Consider the following 17,145-nt stretch of genomic DNA (forward strand, 5'->3'; position numbering starts at 1 on the left):
GCCTATAGTCACCGATGACAAATTCGAATAAAGTGTTATTATTGTGATTTTAGAGTCTCTTAATGAACTTTGAATTCCCATATATTTTAGCTCAGAGCATGAGAACTAAGAGGCTGGTAAGTATTTTTGAAATACTCAAGAATCTGATAGCCAGAAAGAGCGAATCTCTCAAATAAGTACATGCAGTACTAATAGTCATAATTATATTTTCAATAAAGAACTGGTTGATTCACAAAAAGTTGTTTAATATATTGATATTTGCCTTACATTATAAGTAACCTGTACTCACAGAGTTGGAAAGATGACAGAAGACAGTTATATTGTTTATGTACTTCACTGGGAAATCAAAAGAGATGGTCAATGTCTTGAGTTTTATGAGATAATAATAGTATTTACCATATTTTGCCATGTATAGTGTGCACTTTTTTGCCCAAATTTTTGAGGAAAAAATAAGGATGCACATTATACATGGATAGTAATAATTTCATATCTATATAAATGTTTTTAATTCTTTTATTTATGCTTATGCATTAAAAGTGTAACTCTAGAAAGCAATAATGATATCTGTACGCAAAATAATACCCTGGAATACAATAATTGGTTTTGTTTTTAAATATAAATAAATAAAGTTGAATTAAAACAAAAGTTTTTTTCATGAAAGTTTGGGACAAAAACGTAGGTGCGCATTATACATGGCAAAATATGGTAACTTCTAGAGTCGTAAATAAGATTATGTGAGTTAATAAATGCAAAGCACTTAGGACAGTGCCTGGTACAGAGTACGGGGGCTATAAATATTCAGTGTTTCACCTAAATGATAACACATATAGATAAAACGTTATGGAACCATTTTAGTTTCCTCTCCTCTTGTCAATATTTTAACAAATATTGTAACATAGTCTTCACAGTATATTGTCTCTTTTAAAAAAATTTTAATTGTGAGATTGCATTTGCCTTTTTTTTTGCCTACTCTTTAAGTGCCTTAAACCTATTTGTTGTGCTTCTTTCAGCTTCTGCTACCTTTCTAAAAAGAAAAGTGACAAAGAAAGCAAAGCATTTGCCATAGCTGCATGTCCAAGACATTTATTTACCCAGACGTTGCAAATAACCACTTCTGTGGCACCAATAACCACTTGCATGGTGGCAAAGAGTGACATATGCCAGATGAATTATAGGCAATAATTGAAAATCCCTTTACTGTACGACTACGTACCACTTTATCTGAGGAAAGGGTGCTATATACCTTACCTCTGCCACTTCCAGTCATCAAAGATTAGTATATATTTTGTAATGAAATATCACAAGGGAGTAAAATTATAATAAAGTAGTGTTATAAATTATAAAGATAAAATATATAACTGCATGTAATTTTATTTATAACTAAATTATAAAGTAAGGTAATAAAAATATAATTAAAATACATAGTGCTTGGCAGCATATAGTGGATTGCACGTGGGCTTAGTCTACTTCTTGTTAGTCTTCTGTCCTTTTTCCAAAAACACTGATTACCCACTAGATTTTAAAACTCATCACAACCCCAAGCACTGAATATGTAGATAGTGGTTTCTCAAAAAAAATGAAGACAAAAGCTAGTAGATGTGGAAGAGGTGTGTTGGCACAGAATAAATACCTAGGATATTCAGAGGGAAATGGAAATAAAATATTACGTAACCATGGCAAAGAACCACTTTGGTAACCCTTGATGCCACATGGCAGGGGGCCATAGAATCTTGGTTAATACATTTGTGGTCTGTTAAATTATTTGAGAATATTTTTTTAGGTAGAACAAAATAAACTATTAATAGCAATTTCATCTTGCAAATATAGAAAGCCTAATTTTAAACCACAATTAAGTACATTTTCTGCTCAAATTTAATAAAATTAATGTATCTGTGAATATCAGAAGTAAAGTAATACATAGGTATCAAGAAGAGTCTTCCTGTGTGTTTGAAGCATCCACTTGCACAGGCCCATATTCCAGGATGCTACAAACGGGTTCCTGAGTCAGGAGAGGGGCTGAGTGAAACTCTTCCCTGTACTCTCAATGTCTGCCTTCTCACCATATCTCCTAGAAGTTTTTATTGAGATTAATGTGATTTGTAGAGGAATTATTAACATCCGTTAGAAGGGAAATGATTTTGTAGTTATTTTAATATAAATCAGTTAAATTTTTTCTTAGTACAATATATCCTTTAATAAAACTTCCACCATTTACACAGCAAATCAGTGATAAATAATTCTGTAACAAAGCAAATTATTCTGAACAATACTGTTAGAAATAAACTATTAAAATATAAAACACTTATTTTTAATAAGTTCTTCAGGGTAATTTATTTTTCAAGAAATTTGGTATCTTAATAAAGCATATTATTTCTTCCTTGACAGAGGACATAGAAAAGTGGGGTGATGTCAGAACAGGGACTTAGCTAGCCCAGTTCCTGGTATGCCTGAAGGTACAATAGAATTCCCTTAGGCTGTGTGAGAAACAAGCTACTTCCAGGCTCTTTCAATGGTGTTAAAAATCAAATTAAAAAATTTTTTAAAATCTGAGTTTTTACTTTATAACTTTTCCCATTGCTTATGTTTCATTTTCCTGAGGTCTCAAACATTGCATTATTTAAATCACCTATCTTCTTTCATTTCTCTGTCTCGTACATTAGCCTGCCTTTCAAGCTAACAATGATGTTTCTGATGAGTAATGGCCAAATACAGCTCCTTCCCTTTGAATGAGGACCTTTCCTACCTAGATTTGTTCAAAATATAAACAATTATGACTTTCAATTTTTTTCCCTTTGGACACTAGTGTGAAAACCTACAGCTTTCACCACACTTTATTGCTCAGTTATATTTTTGCCATATATTTCTCTTGTAAAATAGAGTCATTGTGGTTACTTGATTGCTAATGATAGGTTTCCTTTTGCTGGGGCAGAGAAACAAAGAATGGAGAAATGCTTCTGTATCTCAGTTTAAGTGGATAATTTCATTAATAATTGCTACTTATATAAGCTCACTGCCAGGTCGTAAGTGTTTGGTCAATTATTCAAATTCCAGAATTAAAAAGGTAGGCTTTATTTTAGGATTTTCTTAATATATTGTTCCCTAGATATTGATACCAAAATGCAAAAACCAACATAAGGTTTAATCTCCATTTAAATGGATATAATTGATTAATTTGAAACAACATGAAAATATATCAAAAATTATAAATTGAAAATTTACCATAAGTCACAACTAAATCACTCTTCCGTTGTATGTTTAAAAGCAAAAAACAGAAATCTGATGTAATGTAATGACGTGAAATTCTCATTCAATAGATTGAGGACATAAACAATACGGGAACTGAATCAGCATCAGAGGTAAATAGACATTTACTTTAATGAAAAATTCACCTAAAATTATCTGATTCACAAATGACCTTTTAATTAAAATTAAGTTTGTATTCTTTTTTATTATAAATTCAGCAGCAACAACAAAAAGTACAAAAATATTTTGCAAAGCAGGATCATATTTTTGCACTTTCAAACACCATAGCTTAGATTTTTTAAGAAAAGTATGTTTTTGCTTTCATGGTTAGAAAGAACATAATTCTCAGTTTGAAATACTCTGCCAAGACTACATATTTCTTGAACTGTTACTAATAGTTTAGACTGTTGAAAGCTAACAGATTAAAAAGACAGTTTTCTTTTCGTTATTTGTCTTCTTTCCTCAGAGTACCTGATAGTTTGTTCTGGTTATCACATATGAGGAGAGAGTGAGAGCGTGCAGTATTATGTTACCATGCAGAAATGTTTCACAGTCACAAAAATTTTAGTTATCCCTTTTTATCTAACAGAAAGTTGAGAACCAATCAATTTGATGGTGTGCCTAAAACTGCAGCCACATAAATTGGACGCAATTTTAGTTTAGGGGCATGTGTTACGCATTATAACTTTTCACTTTATTTTTGAAAAAAGTTCAGAGGCAACAACAGATCATGTAATAGAAGTAATTAACATACATTAAAAAACATATTTGAAAATATTTTAATAAGATTAAATGCCAAAGAGCTTGTTTATAATATAAAAAATGTTTTCTGAATAACTTGAAAATACTTTTTCTCACTAAATATTAGTTTTACTAAGTTTTTAAAAACTTGCATGGAGAGAAAAATCATTTGGAGAAACTTTTTGCGTGTGTTTAAACTGAATCCACCCACCATCAAATTGATTTGGACTGCACTCACATGCACGGTACCTTTTGTGGGAATAGTGCACGGGTAGCTACGTTCAGATAGTGTCCTGCTGTTTCGTGCTCCTTGAGCCTTATCAGCAATGATTTGCATGGACCTAACTCATACATAATGACTTTGGAAGAAGTGCTATTTAATAGAAATCTGTAAAAAATACTTAAGTTTTTGTTCTTCATAACATTGATGGCAGTGCAATGAAATTCACCATGATGGAGGTAAAATCCCATGAAAGCTAAATTTTGATTTGGAAGAACTATGCTAATTCTCTATTTTATAAATTAGGAAGGAGATGATTCACTTCTTATAACAGTGGTGCCTGTCAAATCACATAAAACATCTGGAAAAATAAAGAATTTTGAGGATCTAGAAAAAGAAAGAGAAGAAAGAGAAAGGGGCAAGTGTGAAGAAGATAAGAGAATAAGCTATGAAGAACAACGACGCTCTCTCAAGGAAGCACAGTGTCTTTCACTGGTCATGGTAATATTGTTTTTAAGGAACAGGTCAAAGCAGTTGAGTTGGTTAGCGGTGTTTCCCTCTGTGATTAAAAGATGGGTTTCATGATGTTTTCTTAGGATGATGAACTGGATCACGAGGCAAAAAAAGAATCAATTTCTCCTGGAAAACTGAAACTAACTTTTGAAGAATTAGAAAGGCAAAGACAAGAAAACCGAAGGAAGCAAGCTGAAGAAGAAGCAAGACAACGTTTAGAAGAAGAGAAGCGTGCTTTTGAAGAAGCAAGGAGGCAAATGGTAAAACAAGCAGACATATATGTAGATATACATATAACATTTATATATAATGATATGTATAATTATATTTGTACATTTCTATATTATAGTTATATATAACTTAATGTTATATGTAACTGATTTATAATTACATATCAATATAAAATATAAATTATATAATATATAAATGTTATAGATAAAACATTTAATATTAGGGGAGGTAGCTGGCTTTAGATAAGGTTCATTCCTATGAATTCAAAAAGATTTTTCTATATAAACGGCTCTGAGCCAGACTGCCTGGATTCACATATCTACCATCCAAGTGTGTAACTGTGAACGAGTTATTTACCTTTTCTATGTTAGTTTCCTCATTTACAAAATTGTGAACATAATTGTGCCTGCTTCTTAATTGTTAGGAGTTAATACAGAAAGCAGTTAAAGTAGTATATGGCATATAGTAAGTGCTTTAAAATGTTAACTATTATTATATTAATAGAATTACCAATGAAAAGTAAAATTGAAATAAGAAAACACTGATTTAAGATTTAGTATAAGAATTTTAGAATGGCCCTGACCAGTGTGGCTCAGTTAGTTGGGCGTCATCTCACAAAGCAAAGGGTCGCCAGTTAGGTTCCTGGTCAGGGCACATGCCTAGCTGTGGGTTTGGTCTCCAGGCAGGGTGTGTGTGAGAGGCCACTGATCCATGTCTCTCCCCCACATCCATGTTGCTGTCCATCTCTCCTTCCCTTCCTTACTCTCATAAATAAATAAATTAATTAATTAAAAACTGAAACTTCCATATTTTTTTTCAATCTTTCAGAATTTCTTGAACAACTTTTATTTATGATGTTCTAGGACTATATCTCTGACATTTTAATTTTCTTGACTGTTGTTTGAAAATGTTAGGGAAGAGAGGGAAAAAGAAGGGGAGAGAAACAATTGATGTGGGAGAGACACATTGATCAGTTGCCTGTCGCCCCCAGCTGGGGACCTGACCCGCAATCCAGGCTTGTGCCCTGACTAGGACTAGAACCAATGACATTTCACTTTGTGGAATGACGCTTAACCCACTGAGCCACACCAGTCAGGGTAATACCTACAAACTTTAGATATCATTGGTAGCCAGTTTAATGAACTGAAATAGAAATATCAAATAATCAAATTATAAATATTTTAAAATATATTTTATTATGTTATTACAGTTGTCCCACTTTTTCTCCCTTTGTCTTTCTCCACCCAGTGCCCCCATTCCCTCCAGCAATCACCCCTTTTAGTTCATGTCCATGGGTCATACATGTAAGTTCTTTGGTTACTCCATTTCCTATACTGTTCTTAACTTCCCCCTGTCTATTTTGAACCTGCCAATTTGTGCTTCTTAATCCCTGCACCTTTCCCCCTGTTCTCCCCCTTCCTCCTCCCAACTGATAACCCTCCAAATGATCTCCACATCTACGATTCTATTCCTGTTCTGCTTGTTTGCTTACTTTGTTGTTTGGATTCAATTATTGATAGTTGTGAATTTATTGCCATTTTATTGTTCATTATTTTGATCTTATATACTTCCCTTTAGCATTTCATATACTACTAATGGCTTGGTTATGATGAACCAAATAGGAGGTAAAACTCCTTTAGTTTTACCTTGTCCGGGAAGCACTTTATCTGCCCTTCAATTCTAAATGATAGCTTTGCTGGATAGAGTAATCTTGGGTGTAGGTCCTTGCTTTACATCACTTTGAATACTTCTTACCAGTCCCTTCTAGCCAGCAAAGTTTCTTTTGAGAAATCAGCTGACAGTCTTATAGGAACTCCTTGGTAGGTGACTCTGTGCTCTTCTCTTGCTCTTTTTAAGGTTCTCTCTTTTTCTTTAACTTTTGGCATTTTTATTATGATGTGTCTTGGTGTGGGCCTATTTGGGTCTGTTTTGTTTGGGACTTTCTGTGCTTCCTGGACTTGTATGTCTATTTCCTTCACCAAATTAGGGAAGTTTTCTTTCATTACTTTTTTCAGATAAGTTTTCAATTTCTTGCTCTTCCTCTTCTCCTTCTGGCACCCCTATGATTTAGATGTTGGTACATTTAAAGATGTCCCAGAGGTTCCCAAGCCTGTCCTCATTTTTTTTTTTTAATTGTTTTTTGTTGCTGTTCTGGTTGAATGCTTTCTCCTTCCTTGTGTTCCAAGTCGATTTGATTCTTGGCTTCATCCCCTCCACTGTTGGGTCCCTGTAGATTTTTCAATTTTTCATTTCACTTAATGTAACCTTCATTTTTGCTGGGCTCTTTTTTATGCCCTTACAGTACCCATAGAGTTTCTGGAACATCCTCATAACCAGTTTTGAACTGTGCATCTGATAGATTGCTTATCTCCATTTCATTTAGTTCTTTTTCTGGAGTTTTGTTCTGTTCTTTCATTTGGGCTATATTTCTTTGTCTTTTCATTTTGGCAGCCTCCCTGTGTTTGTTTCTGTGTATTTGGTAGAGCTGCTTGACTCCCTGTCTTAGTAGTGTGGCCTATTGCAGCAAAGCACACCTGTTAAATTGTATTGGGTGGAGCCTTAGGTTATCGCCAGGACAGGGCAACCTGTGTCACTGCTCTCTTGCTCTGTGTTGGGGAGGGCTCAGCGAGAAGACAGTGCTGCTGCCTGGCCTCTGGAGTTTTGCCAGGAGGAAGCTGTCTCCCGGCACTCACACTTCACTTTCTCCCTGTGTGCCACTGGTGCCCTTCCAGCTGTTGCACTGGTGCCAAATCCCAGAGGAGGTGGGTCTGTGTCAATCCTGAGCCCATTGTGGGCCCTTTAAGAGGAGTCTCTTGAGAATCCCACAGTGTCTACCACTGCCCTAACCCCCACTGGTTTTTACAGCCAGAAGTTATGGGGACCTATCTTCCTAGCACTGGAACCCTGGGCTGGGTGGTCTGGTGTGGGGCTGGGATCCTTTGCTCCCGAGGTATCCTTCCCATTTTTTGTCCACCTCATGTGGATATGCGACTGCCGATTCCCGTTTCTACACCTGTCTGCATCATTATGCATCTCCACGCCTTTCTGCACCTCTCCACATCTCTGCCCCTCATACCTGTTTGGATGAATGTGGCTTCTTTAAATCCTTGGCTGTCAGACTTCCACACAACTCAATTTTTTGACAATTCTGGGTGATATTTGTTTTGTCTTCTAGTTGTATTTTTTTGCTTTAGTTGTTCATGGAGGCAAGGCATATTTACCTACACCTCCGTCATGCCCAGAAGTCAAATTACAAATTTTAATGAATATTTTATTAATTTAATATTAAATTAGAATTTTAATTATGAAATTGTAAAATTTTAATTTTATATAAAATTGTTCCAGGTAATAATCTTTAATGTGGTTGGTATAATGAAAAGTACCATAGTTCATAATAAAAGATTCATGAAAATTATAAAATAAGAACTTCATTTTACTACCAAAGAGACTCTGTATAGAGGTAAATTTGAACCTCAATTTAAATATACAAACACATGTGTTATATTTGTTTTGGGAAAGTTAATGTGTAATAACTCTTAAGCGACCCCTTAAAAATTTTAAATGTTTTATCTGATTTATTTAAAAATTTTACTTGCTTAAGAATTTTTATTTATTGGAGTTTCTCCAACTTTGAATATGTTATCATATAATGTCTTATAAAAGAAGGGGATTTGCTGAAGTATGTTAAGGGCGAAGAAACATTCCTGTGTGAGGTGGCTGATTCTGTGCCTTTTGATTGATAATCCATTCCTGTCTTTGATGAATCTGTTTTCAGTAGTGGGTTGTTTCTTGGTTAGGTAAATGAAGAGGAAGAAAACCAAGACTCAGGAAAAATTTTTAAAGGGTACCGCCCTGGTAAACTCAAACTCAGTTTTGAAGAAATGGAAAGACAAAGGAGAGAAGATGAAAAAAGGAAAGCAGAAGAAGAGGCCAGAAGGAGAATAGAGGAAGAAAAGAAGGCATTTGCTGAAGCAAGGAGGAGCATGGTAAGACAGAATGTAACTAGTGAATTCCATTAGGATTAACTCAGGTTTTTAGAGTATGTTAATAGAAACCATGAAACTTTGGGGTAGACCCTATTGCTTCTGAAATCTGAGCCAAGAGGAGGGATGGCAAATAAGTTTAAAAATCTGGGCACAACACCTGTCAGTTAAATGGGTTTGCTTGAATATAGTATCGAGAAGGTTCTGATTAAATCGTTATGTCTGGCATAGAGGGTTGAATATTGTCTTCCTTTTCTGCATGTTTTCCAGAACTAAGTATCTAAAATGAAGTTTCCTACTACTGCCTTTCCTTCCCTCTTCATTCTCCTCTCCTTTCCCACATTTCCTCCTTCCTTCCTTCCTCTCCTTCTTTCTCTCTTTTCAATTTCCATCCCATCCAGTATACAGTATATGACCAAAGCCATTTCATCATAATTCTTTTAACTCCAAAATGCTCACCCATCACCACTGGATGTTGCTACCAAAATTAACTCTCACAAAGTTATGCTTCTTATACCATTTTAATGTTTGTAAAATGTACAGTTACCCGACAAACTATTTTCAAGAAAGTTAACATGCGAACATTGCATCTCCTTCGTAAAATATTTTAATTGGCTTCAGCAACCTGGCTTTCTTCCTATGTCTGGGAGAGCTTCTGATACATACATCAAAGTGTTTATTTGGCTTCATTACCCATCTAGATACTCAACTCAGAAACTCTGCAGCCTTAAACACTTCCACCTTCTCATTCATGCCTCTACGCCAATCATTCACTAAGTCTCATTTATTCTACCTCCTAAATCACTCTAAAAATATATCAGTTTTTCTTCATTTCCCCCTTCCACCACCATAATCCAGGTCACTGTTATCCCTTGCCTTGGGCCAAATCTTGCTTTGTTGCCTATTATACATTCTTCCCTGTAAAGCTGGAAGTGATCTTTCTTTCACCTCTGCCCACCGCCCTTTTTAAATCCTCACCCAAGGATGTTTACTGATTTTAGAGAGGAAGGGAGAGAGAGAAACAAGGATGTGAGAGACATGGATGTGAGAGAGAAACATTGATCTGTTTCCTCCGGTTTGTATTCAGACCGGGGATTGAACCTGCAATTTAGACATGTGCCTGGCTGGGAATCGAACCCACAACCTTTTGGTGTATGGGATGAAGCTCCAACTAACTGAGCCACCAAGACAGCGCAGGAGTAACCTTTTTTTTTTTTTTTAAAGTAAATTTAATCATGTTAAAATATTTCCACTTTCCTTGAGCAAAAATACAACTTTTTAAAGCAAATTTCTTTTTCATCTTGCCCTAGTACATTTCTTGTTTCATTTCTGGATTATTCTTTAATCTGCCAGACATACTAAATTTCTTTCCAGTTCTTCCAGATGCTGTGCTCTCGTAAATGCTGTGTGAAGCATGTTGCTGCGTTTTCCTTATGCTCTGCTATCTCCTATTCCAAATTCCATCTTTTCTGGGAAGCCTTTCCTGAAACACAAGTTCCAGAGAGGTGTTCCTTTTATGTATTCTTAAATCATTTAGGATTTCCCCCGGCAGAACACAGATGCTGTACTGTTGTTGCTCAGGGTCATCTTTCTCTCTCTCACTGAGGCTGAGACGGTTCACCAAGCATGGAGAACAATGCATTCTAGCATAAAAAACTTCCTCTAAGCTTTTGTGGAATAAGTGGTATTAAAGACTATCTTATGTGTATTATAGGTAATCCTTGCTTCACAAATGGTTTCTACACAAACACCCTGCAAACACTGTGAAAGCACTTAATTTTTGTAGAATGAGCAGGCTCAGAAGTAACGAGCAGGTAAGCAGGGAGTAGCTGTGAGGATCAGGAGATCTAATCTTGGGGGCAGAATTTTAGGTCCAAACTGAATTTGTACCATGATTCACTAGTGGAAAAGTGAAGGGAAGAAAAACCGTATTAAACCAAGTCTCGTTTCCTAGAGACAGTTCTACATCAGGAAAGAAAAGATAAAGTTTTCCCTTTATTTATATTGTTTTCTTATCCAGGGCCAAGAATCATTGTATATTATGGATCAGTTAGTTCATATATCAATAAACATTTTTTTGGCAATCTTTGGATTGTAATACCATAAAACTTTGTTTCTGAGTTGAACTGGTTCTTTGCTGAAGATTGTCATAAACACACGTGAATCTTAGAATAAATAATACCCTCTGCCTCTCTCATGGTAAAATGTATTTCAAGTCAACGATTTAAAAGCACAATTTCTAATAGCAATTTAGAGATGGCCTATATACAGGGAATGATAATGTAACAATAAAACTGCCATTTTATTATTACCATGGTGTCAGGTACACAGCTAAGTGTTTCCAAACTTTATTTAGTTCTCATGACAACTCTGTGGAAGTTGTTGCAGATTAGTAAATTCAGCCTTTGGCTAGATAACTCGCTCAAGGTCACCTCTAAATGGCAACAGTATGGTGATTACCAGAGGGAAAAGGGGTGGGGGGAGGTAGGAGAGGGCACAGGGGGATAAATGGTGATGGAAGGAGACTTGACTGGGGATAGTGAACACACAATACATAGATGGCGTGTTATAGAACTGTACCCCTAAAACCTATGATTGCATTAACCAATGTCACCCCAATAAATTCAATTTTAAAGTTTTTTTTCTGAAAAAAATGGCAGACAAGAAATTCATTAAATTATTTAAGAAGTTTAGATCATTAATTATAATTTTACTATAGAAATACTCTTGTTTTGAGTCCCACCTTTGCCACTTAGTTATTTGTCTTAACTTAGAACAAGTTACTTTTTACTGCCTCAGTTTCTGTAAAATGGGGATGTTAATATTTCCTACTTCATAGGGTTACAGGATAAAATAAGTCAATACATGTAAAGTGCTTAGAATTGTACCTGCAAGATGTAAGTATTAACTATTATTATTTACTTTTTAATTAGCCTGAATGTAAATATATCAGTATGATAAAGTCATAGCACTGAATGGTCTTTGCCTGATTATGAAGGGACCATGATGGGTTATCTAATTCATTCAGACAAAATGTGATTGAACTGAAATGCTCTATTTTAATTACCAGAGGTTCATTTTAATCCAATGAAAAAGTGTTCACTATTAGAAATCTTAATGTTTAATTCAAATTATCCATAGTATAAAATCAAAGTATTGGCTATTTCTTTGTATTCATTGGAATGGAGAATAGATAGTCATCATTTCCTCTGGAATCACAAAATACATTAGCCTTAAATTTTCTAATAATTCCTCCCTTGTTTATTGTTTTATACTTTTGAAGAGAATTTAGGTCTCCTGGTTTTTAGTTCAATGAGAAACCTTTGTACTCCAGTAATCACAGTTCCTACAAAAAAAAGATTCCCATTTTAATGTGTGTAATTCTGGCAAGAGTGATAAAAGAATTATTTCAAATAGGTAGTAGATGATGACTCCCCAGAGATGTATAAAACAATCTCTCAAGAATCTCTTACACCGGGAAAACTGGAAATTAATTTTGAAGAATTATTAAAACAAAAAATGGAAGAAGAAAAACGACGAACAGAGGAGGAACGGAAGCATAAGCTAGAAATGGAAAAACAGGAATTTGAACAACTGAGACAAGAAATGGGCGAGGTAAGATTTTAAAAAATATCCATTTATATTCCACAAATGTTCATTAATCTAAGTGTTTTACATATATTACCTTACAACAGTTTTGTTAGTATTATTCACATAAAGGACATGCAACATATTCGAATGAGGCACTTGATACAAGTTTCAACATAGTTAAGTGCACTTCATAGCTTGCCGTAACTGTACTTCCTTGCTAGTTTAAAAAATACAGAAGATTGTGAGTGAGACATCACTGCAGTACCTTAAGTAAATACATATTCCTACAGACCTTACAGTTGTCTGTGGTTATGGCGTGACTGAGAACTGTTCTTCTAGAGCAGTGATTTTCAACATTCTGCATCTCATGGCACACATGAACTAATGACTAAAATTACATTATTTTAAAATGTAAAAATACATTGTTTTTGCTGATCTGACAAAAGCAGGTATAATTTGGATTCATTTACATCAGCTGGCTGTTGTCATTTTTTTATTTGACAATCTAAAAGAGGTCAGTGCTTGACTAAATAGTCAGGTATTGCAAGTTTTAAAAATCATGACACACCGCTTGAAAATTGTTGTTTTAGAGTACTTAATATACCCATTGGAGTACTTAACATACCCATACTTGCTACTATCTTTGAAACAAATAGAATTAAACTGTTAAATTTAATCAAGATAAGATGAAACTAGAGACGTACCATGGATACTAATAGGAACTTCAGTTTGGCAAGTCTTTGAATGGTTTTATTCTATTAAAGATAGAACTTTGACGCTGTTACATATTTTAGTATGACTTCTCTAGTATTGAAATGAGACACACACACACACACACACACACAAGACTGTACAGGGCCCTCTGCATGGGCATATAACTTGTGCCCTCACAGGACCCCATGCTCAGAAGGGTTGTGCTTAGTGGTCTAATGCTCTCAGATTGCCATCTTGACATGTTTAATACCTTTATCTTTGAATTTGTGTGTTGTTAAGTGAAAGTGGATTGGACACTGGAGCATGTGCTTGAGCCTCGGAGCCTTGGTGCAAACACATATCCTTCTGTCTACCTGCTTCCCCAGGGTGGGTTCTCAGCAGCCAGCTCCCCACCTCCTAATGCCTCCAAGGTTCTATCTCCTTTTCACCCCCTGGATGCTACAGCCCTCCATCTGGACGGCCAGCCAGATGCATAGGCAGAGAGGGAGGAGGCCAGCATTCCACCGTCTCCCTTGGCCACTAGTGGAGGGAGTGGAGGCTGGCAGCAACATGAGCAGGGTTGGGGAATAGCACACAGCCTGAGTTGGGGCAAGGGGAGCAGTGGCTGTCTCAGCCTCTGATTAGCAATGACATGGTATGCTTGGCAGGTGATTTGCTGGGAACCTCGTGCCAACTCCTGATCTAGGAACTGAGTGGGTTCCTACGCAGAGGTTGCAATCTCTTAGAAGTTTCCCCTTTGTCATGGGTTGCAGCACTGGGCTAGTGAAGATATTTACTTCCTTGCCCTCACTGACTGAGACTATAAATGCTGTATATATATGTAATAATACCTATAAAATACAAAGACACTGTAGGAAAAATTCCAAGGTCTAGCCTTAAAAACATAATTGCATTTATTTTATAAAGAAAGCTGAAAATTGTCTAGAAAAATTTCTAAATTAGTGTATTTCAGTATATTGTTGAGATGTAATCTGTATAGGGGTGGGTAAAAGATTTACAGTTGTTTGTATGGAAAATAAATAATAATACAAGAATAAACTTTGGCAGAATGTAACTCACATATTCTGATGCTATTGAGTGACTTACCCCACTGTGTCTGGGAGTTTCCCAGAAAGTAGCACACCAATTCCAAGATCACCTAGACTGTAGCTGATTAGTTCAATCATTTTGATCAGAATGATGTGGGGAACCACTGTGACATGTTGTGTATCATAAACTTGTTAGTTTCTGGGATTTTAAGGGTTGCTTGTTTTTACACCTAGAAGAAAAAGTCAAGGTAGTATAAAAAAATGTTCCTCTCCACCTTGGTTGAAGCAAGAAAATAACTCATGTCACATCATCCATTGTGACTACTCACTCCCCTCACCCCTGCTTTTCCCCTCTCAACTCTAGGTCTTCCCCAGGAAAAGTATACCTGGAATAATTGCAGTATTTTACTACTCCACTTAGATTAGGGTTTAGTGTAAGAAGTGTATAAAAAAAAAAGTGGTAATAATAAATTGTGATAAGCTAAGGGAGAGGAACCTGAATAAGAGGTATTTAAGATAAAATGGTATAAAAAATTAGATCCCAGTTTTGGCTGACTCCTTTTCTATCTTGGCAAAATCTAAAATTGAGAACACAAGTGATATGTAGCAAAGTTGTAAGGATTTTTACCAGACTATATCTGTAGAAGGGCTTAATTTAGTTAACTGGAGTATTAAGAGTAATATATAACTTTATTAGGCTATCATCAAATCTAAGACAGGAAGAACTTTAGAGATACTCTGATCCTAGAAAGATTAAAAAATCACATACAGTGGGGTACAGTGATTAAAGAAAAGGCTGCACAGTATGAGTGACAGAACTAGAACTTCATGTCCTAGCCCGGGGTTCTTTCAATTGCATTTCTTCACCTACCCCTACAATTCCTACTAAGGGCTAATTCTGATATGCATATTTTAATTTTAGCAGGTTACAATGAAATGTAAAATGAGGTTTTAAGCCACACTCCCTAATGAAAAATATTTTTTTTCCCTCTGCCCTCCCTTCCATGAAAAATATTTTAAATGAAATAAGATCTTATCTCGTCTTAAATTTGTGGCACTTTTAATTAGTTAATTACTATTTTTGTTTCAAATAGGAAATGGTGAACAATTTTGGGATGGTTTATTGTACAAACTGATTTTCTAGTATTTAATATATAAAAATATCAATTTTTTGAAGGAAGAGGAAGAAAGTGAAACCTTTGAATTAAGCAAGGAATATGAAGAATTAATCAAATTGAAAAGGAGTGGCTCTATTCAAGCTAAAAATCTAAAAAGCAAGTTTGAAAAAATTGGACAATTGTCTGAAAAAGAAATACAGAAAAAGATAGAAGAAGAACGAGCAAGAAGGAGAGCCATTGATCTTGAAATTAAACAGCGAGAAGCAGAAAATTTTCATGAGGTATACTATTTTACATTTAACATAGTCATGGTACAGTAATGATTATGACTCAACAAAAATAATATTGACTTTGAAATAAGTTTTGGTACTTAAAGTTAACCATAGGTGCATGTAATAATTTGGGAACTAAGTAGCAAAGGCACATTAAAATCTTGAGAGACTGAAATATTTCCCCATTCTAGCATCATTTCAGACTTTTATTAGAATTACAAACAGTGAATGCCAAATGTTTCACACCAGAAAAAAAATAGTATTTACTGGGCCCTGGCTGGAGTGGCTCAGTGGATTGAGTGCAGGCCTGCGAACCAAAGGGTTGCAAGTTCAATTCCCAGTCAGGGCACATGCCTGGGTTGCAGGCCAGGACCCTGGTGGAGGGGCACATGAGAGGCAACCACACATTGATGTTTTTCTCCCTTTCCTTCTCTCTAAAAATTAAATTTTAAAAATAAAACTTTTTAAAAAGAAGTATTTACTACAAGTTTTCATTTGAATCAGTAGAACCAGTGTATATTTGAGTTAAACTCCCAGATGTTACTCACACTTTATTTAAAGATGAGGCCAATAAACCCTACATGACTTACTCAGTAATTCAGTGGCAGAGGCTAAATCAAAATTCAGATAACATGAACTTAAAGTACCTCCAAATGTAAAATGAGGCAACCACTGAATGACCTATAATGTTCCTCCCAGTTTGAGGGCTAGTTCCATGGTTATGAATATTGTTTTAAATAAGGTCTGGAAATATTTTTCTGCTAGAATTGCCTTGTTTTAGTATTTAACAGCATTTAATCAATATTCTTCTAAAAACGCATTTATCAACTATTCTAGTAAAACAGGTTTGGGGAGTTGGGAGGGCCTTCAGAAGAGATTGTGAATAAAATAGAAATTGTTCAGACTCTCAAGTCTAAGCTATTCTTTATAATTGAGACAAGCAGAAGGCAAAAACAGCAAATGAATATACAAGTACAGGTGAGTTGACCACGCTGTAGATGCCATGTTAAGGAACTATTTTATTGGGGTGCATTGAAGGGACTTTAAAAACATGGACTACTATCAAGTTGGCACCTTTATAGCTCGACCATGCTGAATCTGAAGATGGTTTTAGATTCATGCATTAAAAACAAGGTAGTGAGGTCAGGTGAAAGGCAGGACCTATGGATTTTAACTTCTATGGATAGTGTTTGAAAAGTATAGAAGTAGATAAAACCATCTTCAGAATTAATAGTTTGAAGATGAATATAACTCTGGAGAATATGAACATTTAATGGGTATTTGGCCACAAGATATGGTGATTTCTTAGAAAGATGTGTCATAGTAGGTAAAGCAAAGTTCCATAAGCATGTACTTGATTCCCCGTCACCTCCCCACCCCCCTTTTTTGGTTAAGGGTAGTGAAGCCTCACAGCAGTAACACTTAGCCCTATAGAATACGGAAAATAGAAATAAAAGAAATGAGGTGGTGACTTTTTTACTTGGCCCTCTT

The 17,145-nt window shown here is 35.4% G+C and overlaps 1 protein-coding gene across 7 annotated transcripts in view; it reads left to right on the forward strand.

Annotated features, from left to right (window-relative positions):
• Window positions 1-17,145, forward strand: part of NEXN (nexilin F-actin binding protein) — a 58,479-nt gene that overhangs the window by 24,967 nt on the left and 16,367 nt on the right. For 5 of the 7 annotated variants that reach the window (XM_053919898.2, XM_053919893.2, XM_053919892.2 and 2 more), the window contains 6 exons: window positions 3,315-3,356; window positions 4,511-4,705; window positions 4,801-4,977; window positions 8,746-8,934; window positions 12,349-12,546; window positions 15,442-15,663. In XM_053919898.2, the coding sequence (XP_053775873.1) occupies window positions 3,315-3,356; window positions 4,511-4,705; window positions 4,801-4,977; window positions 8,746-8,934; window positions 12,349-12,546; window positions 15,442-15,663 (1,023 nt within the window). The remainder of the gene's footprint in view (window positions 1-3,314; window positions 3,357-4,510; window positions 4,706-4,800; window positions 4,978-8,745; window positions 8,935-12,348; window positions 12,547-15,441; window positions 15,664-17,145) is intronic. The other 2 variants (XM_053919894.2, XM_053919897.2) reach the window with 1 other exon arrangement.

Source organism: Desmodus rotundus, chromosome 3 (genome assembly GCF_022682495.2).
Source record: "Desmodus rotundus isolate HL8 chromosome 3, HLdesRot8A.1, whole genome shotgun sequence".
NCBI classification, from domain to species: domain Eukaryota; kingdom Metazoa; phylum Chordata; class Mammalia; order Chiroptera; family Phyllostomidae; genus Desmodus; species Desmodus rotundus.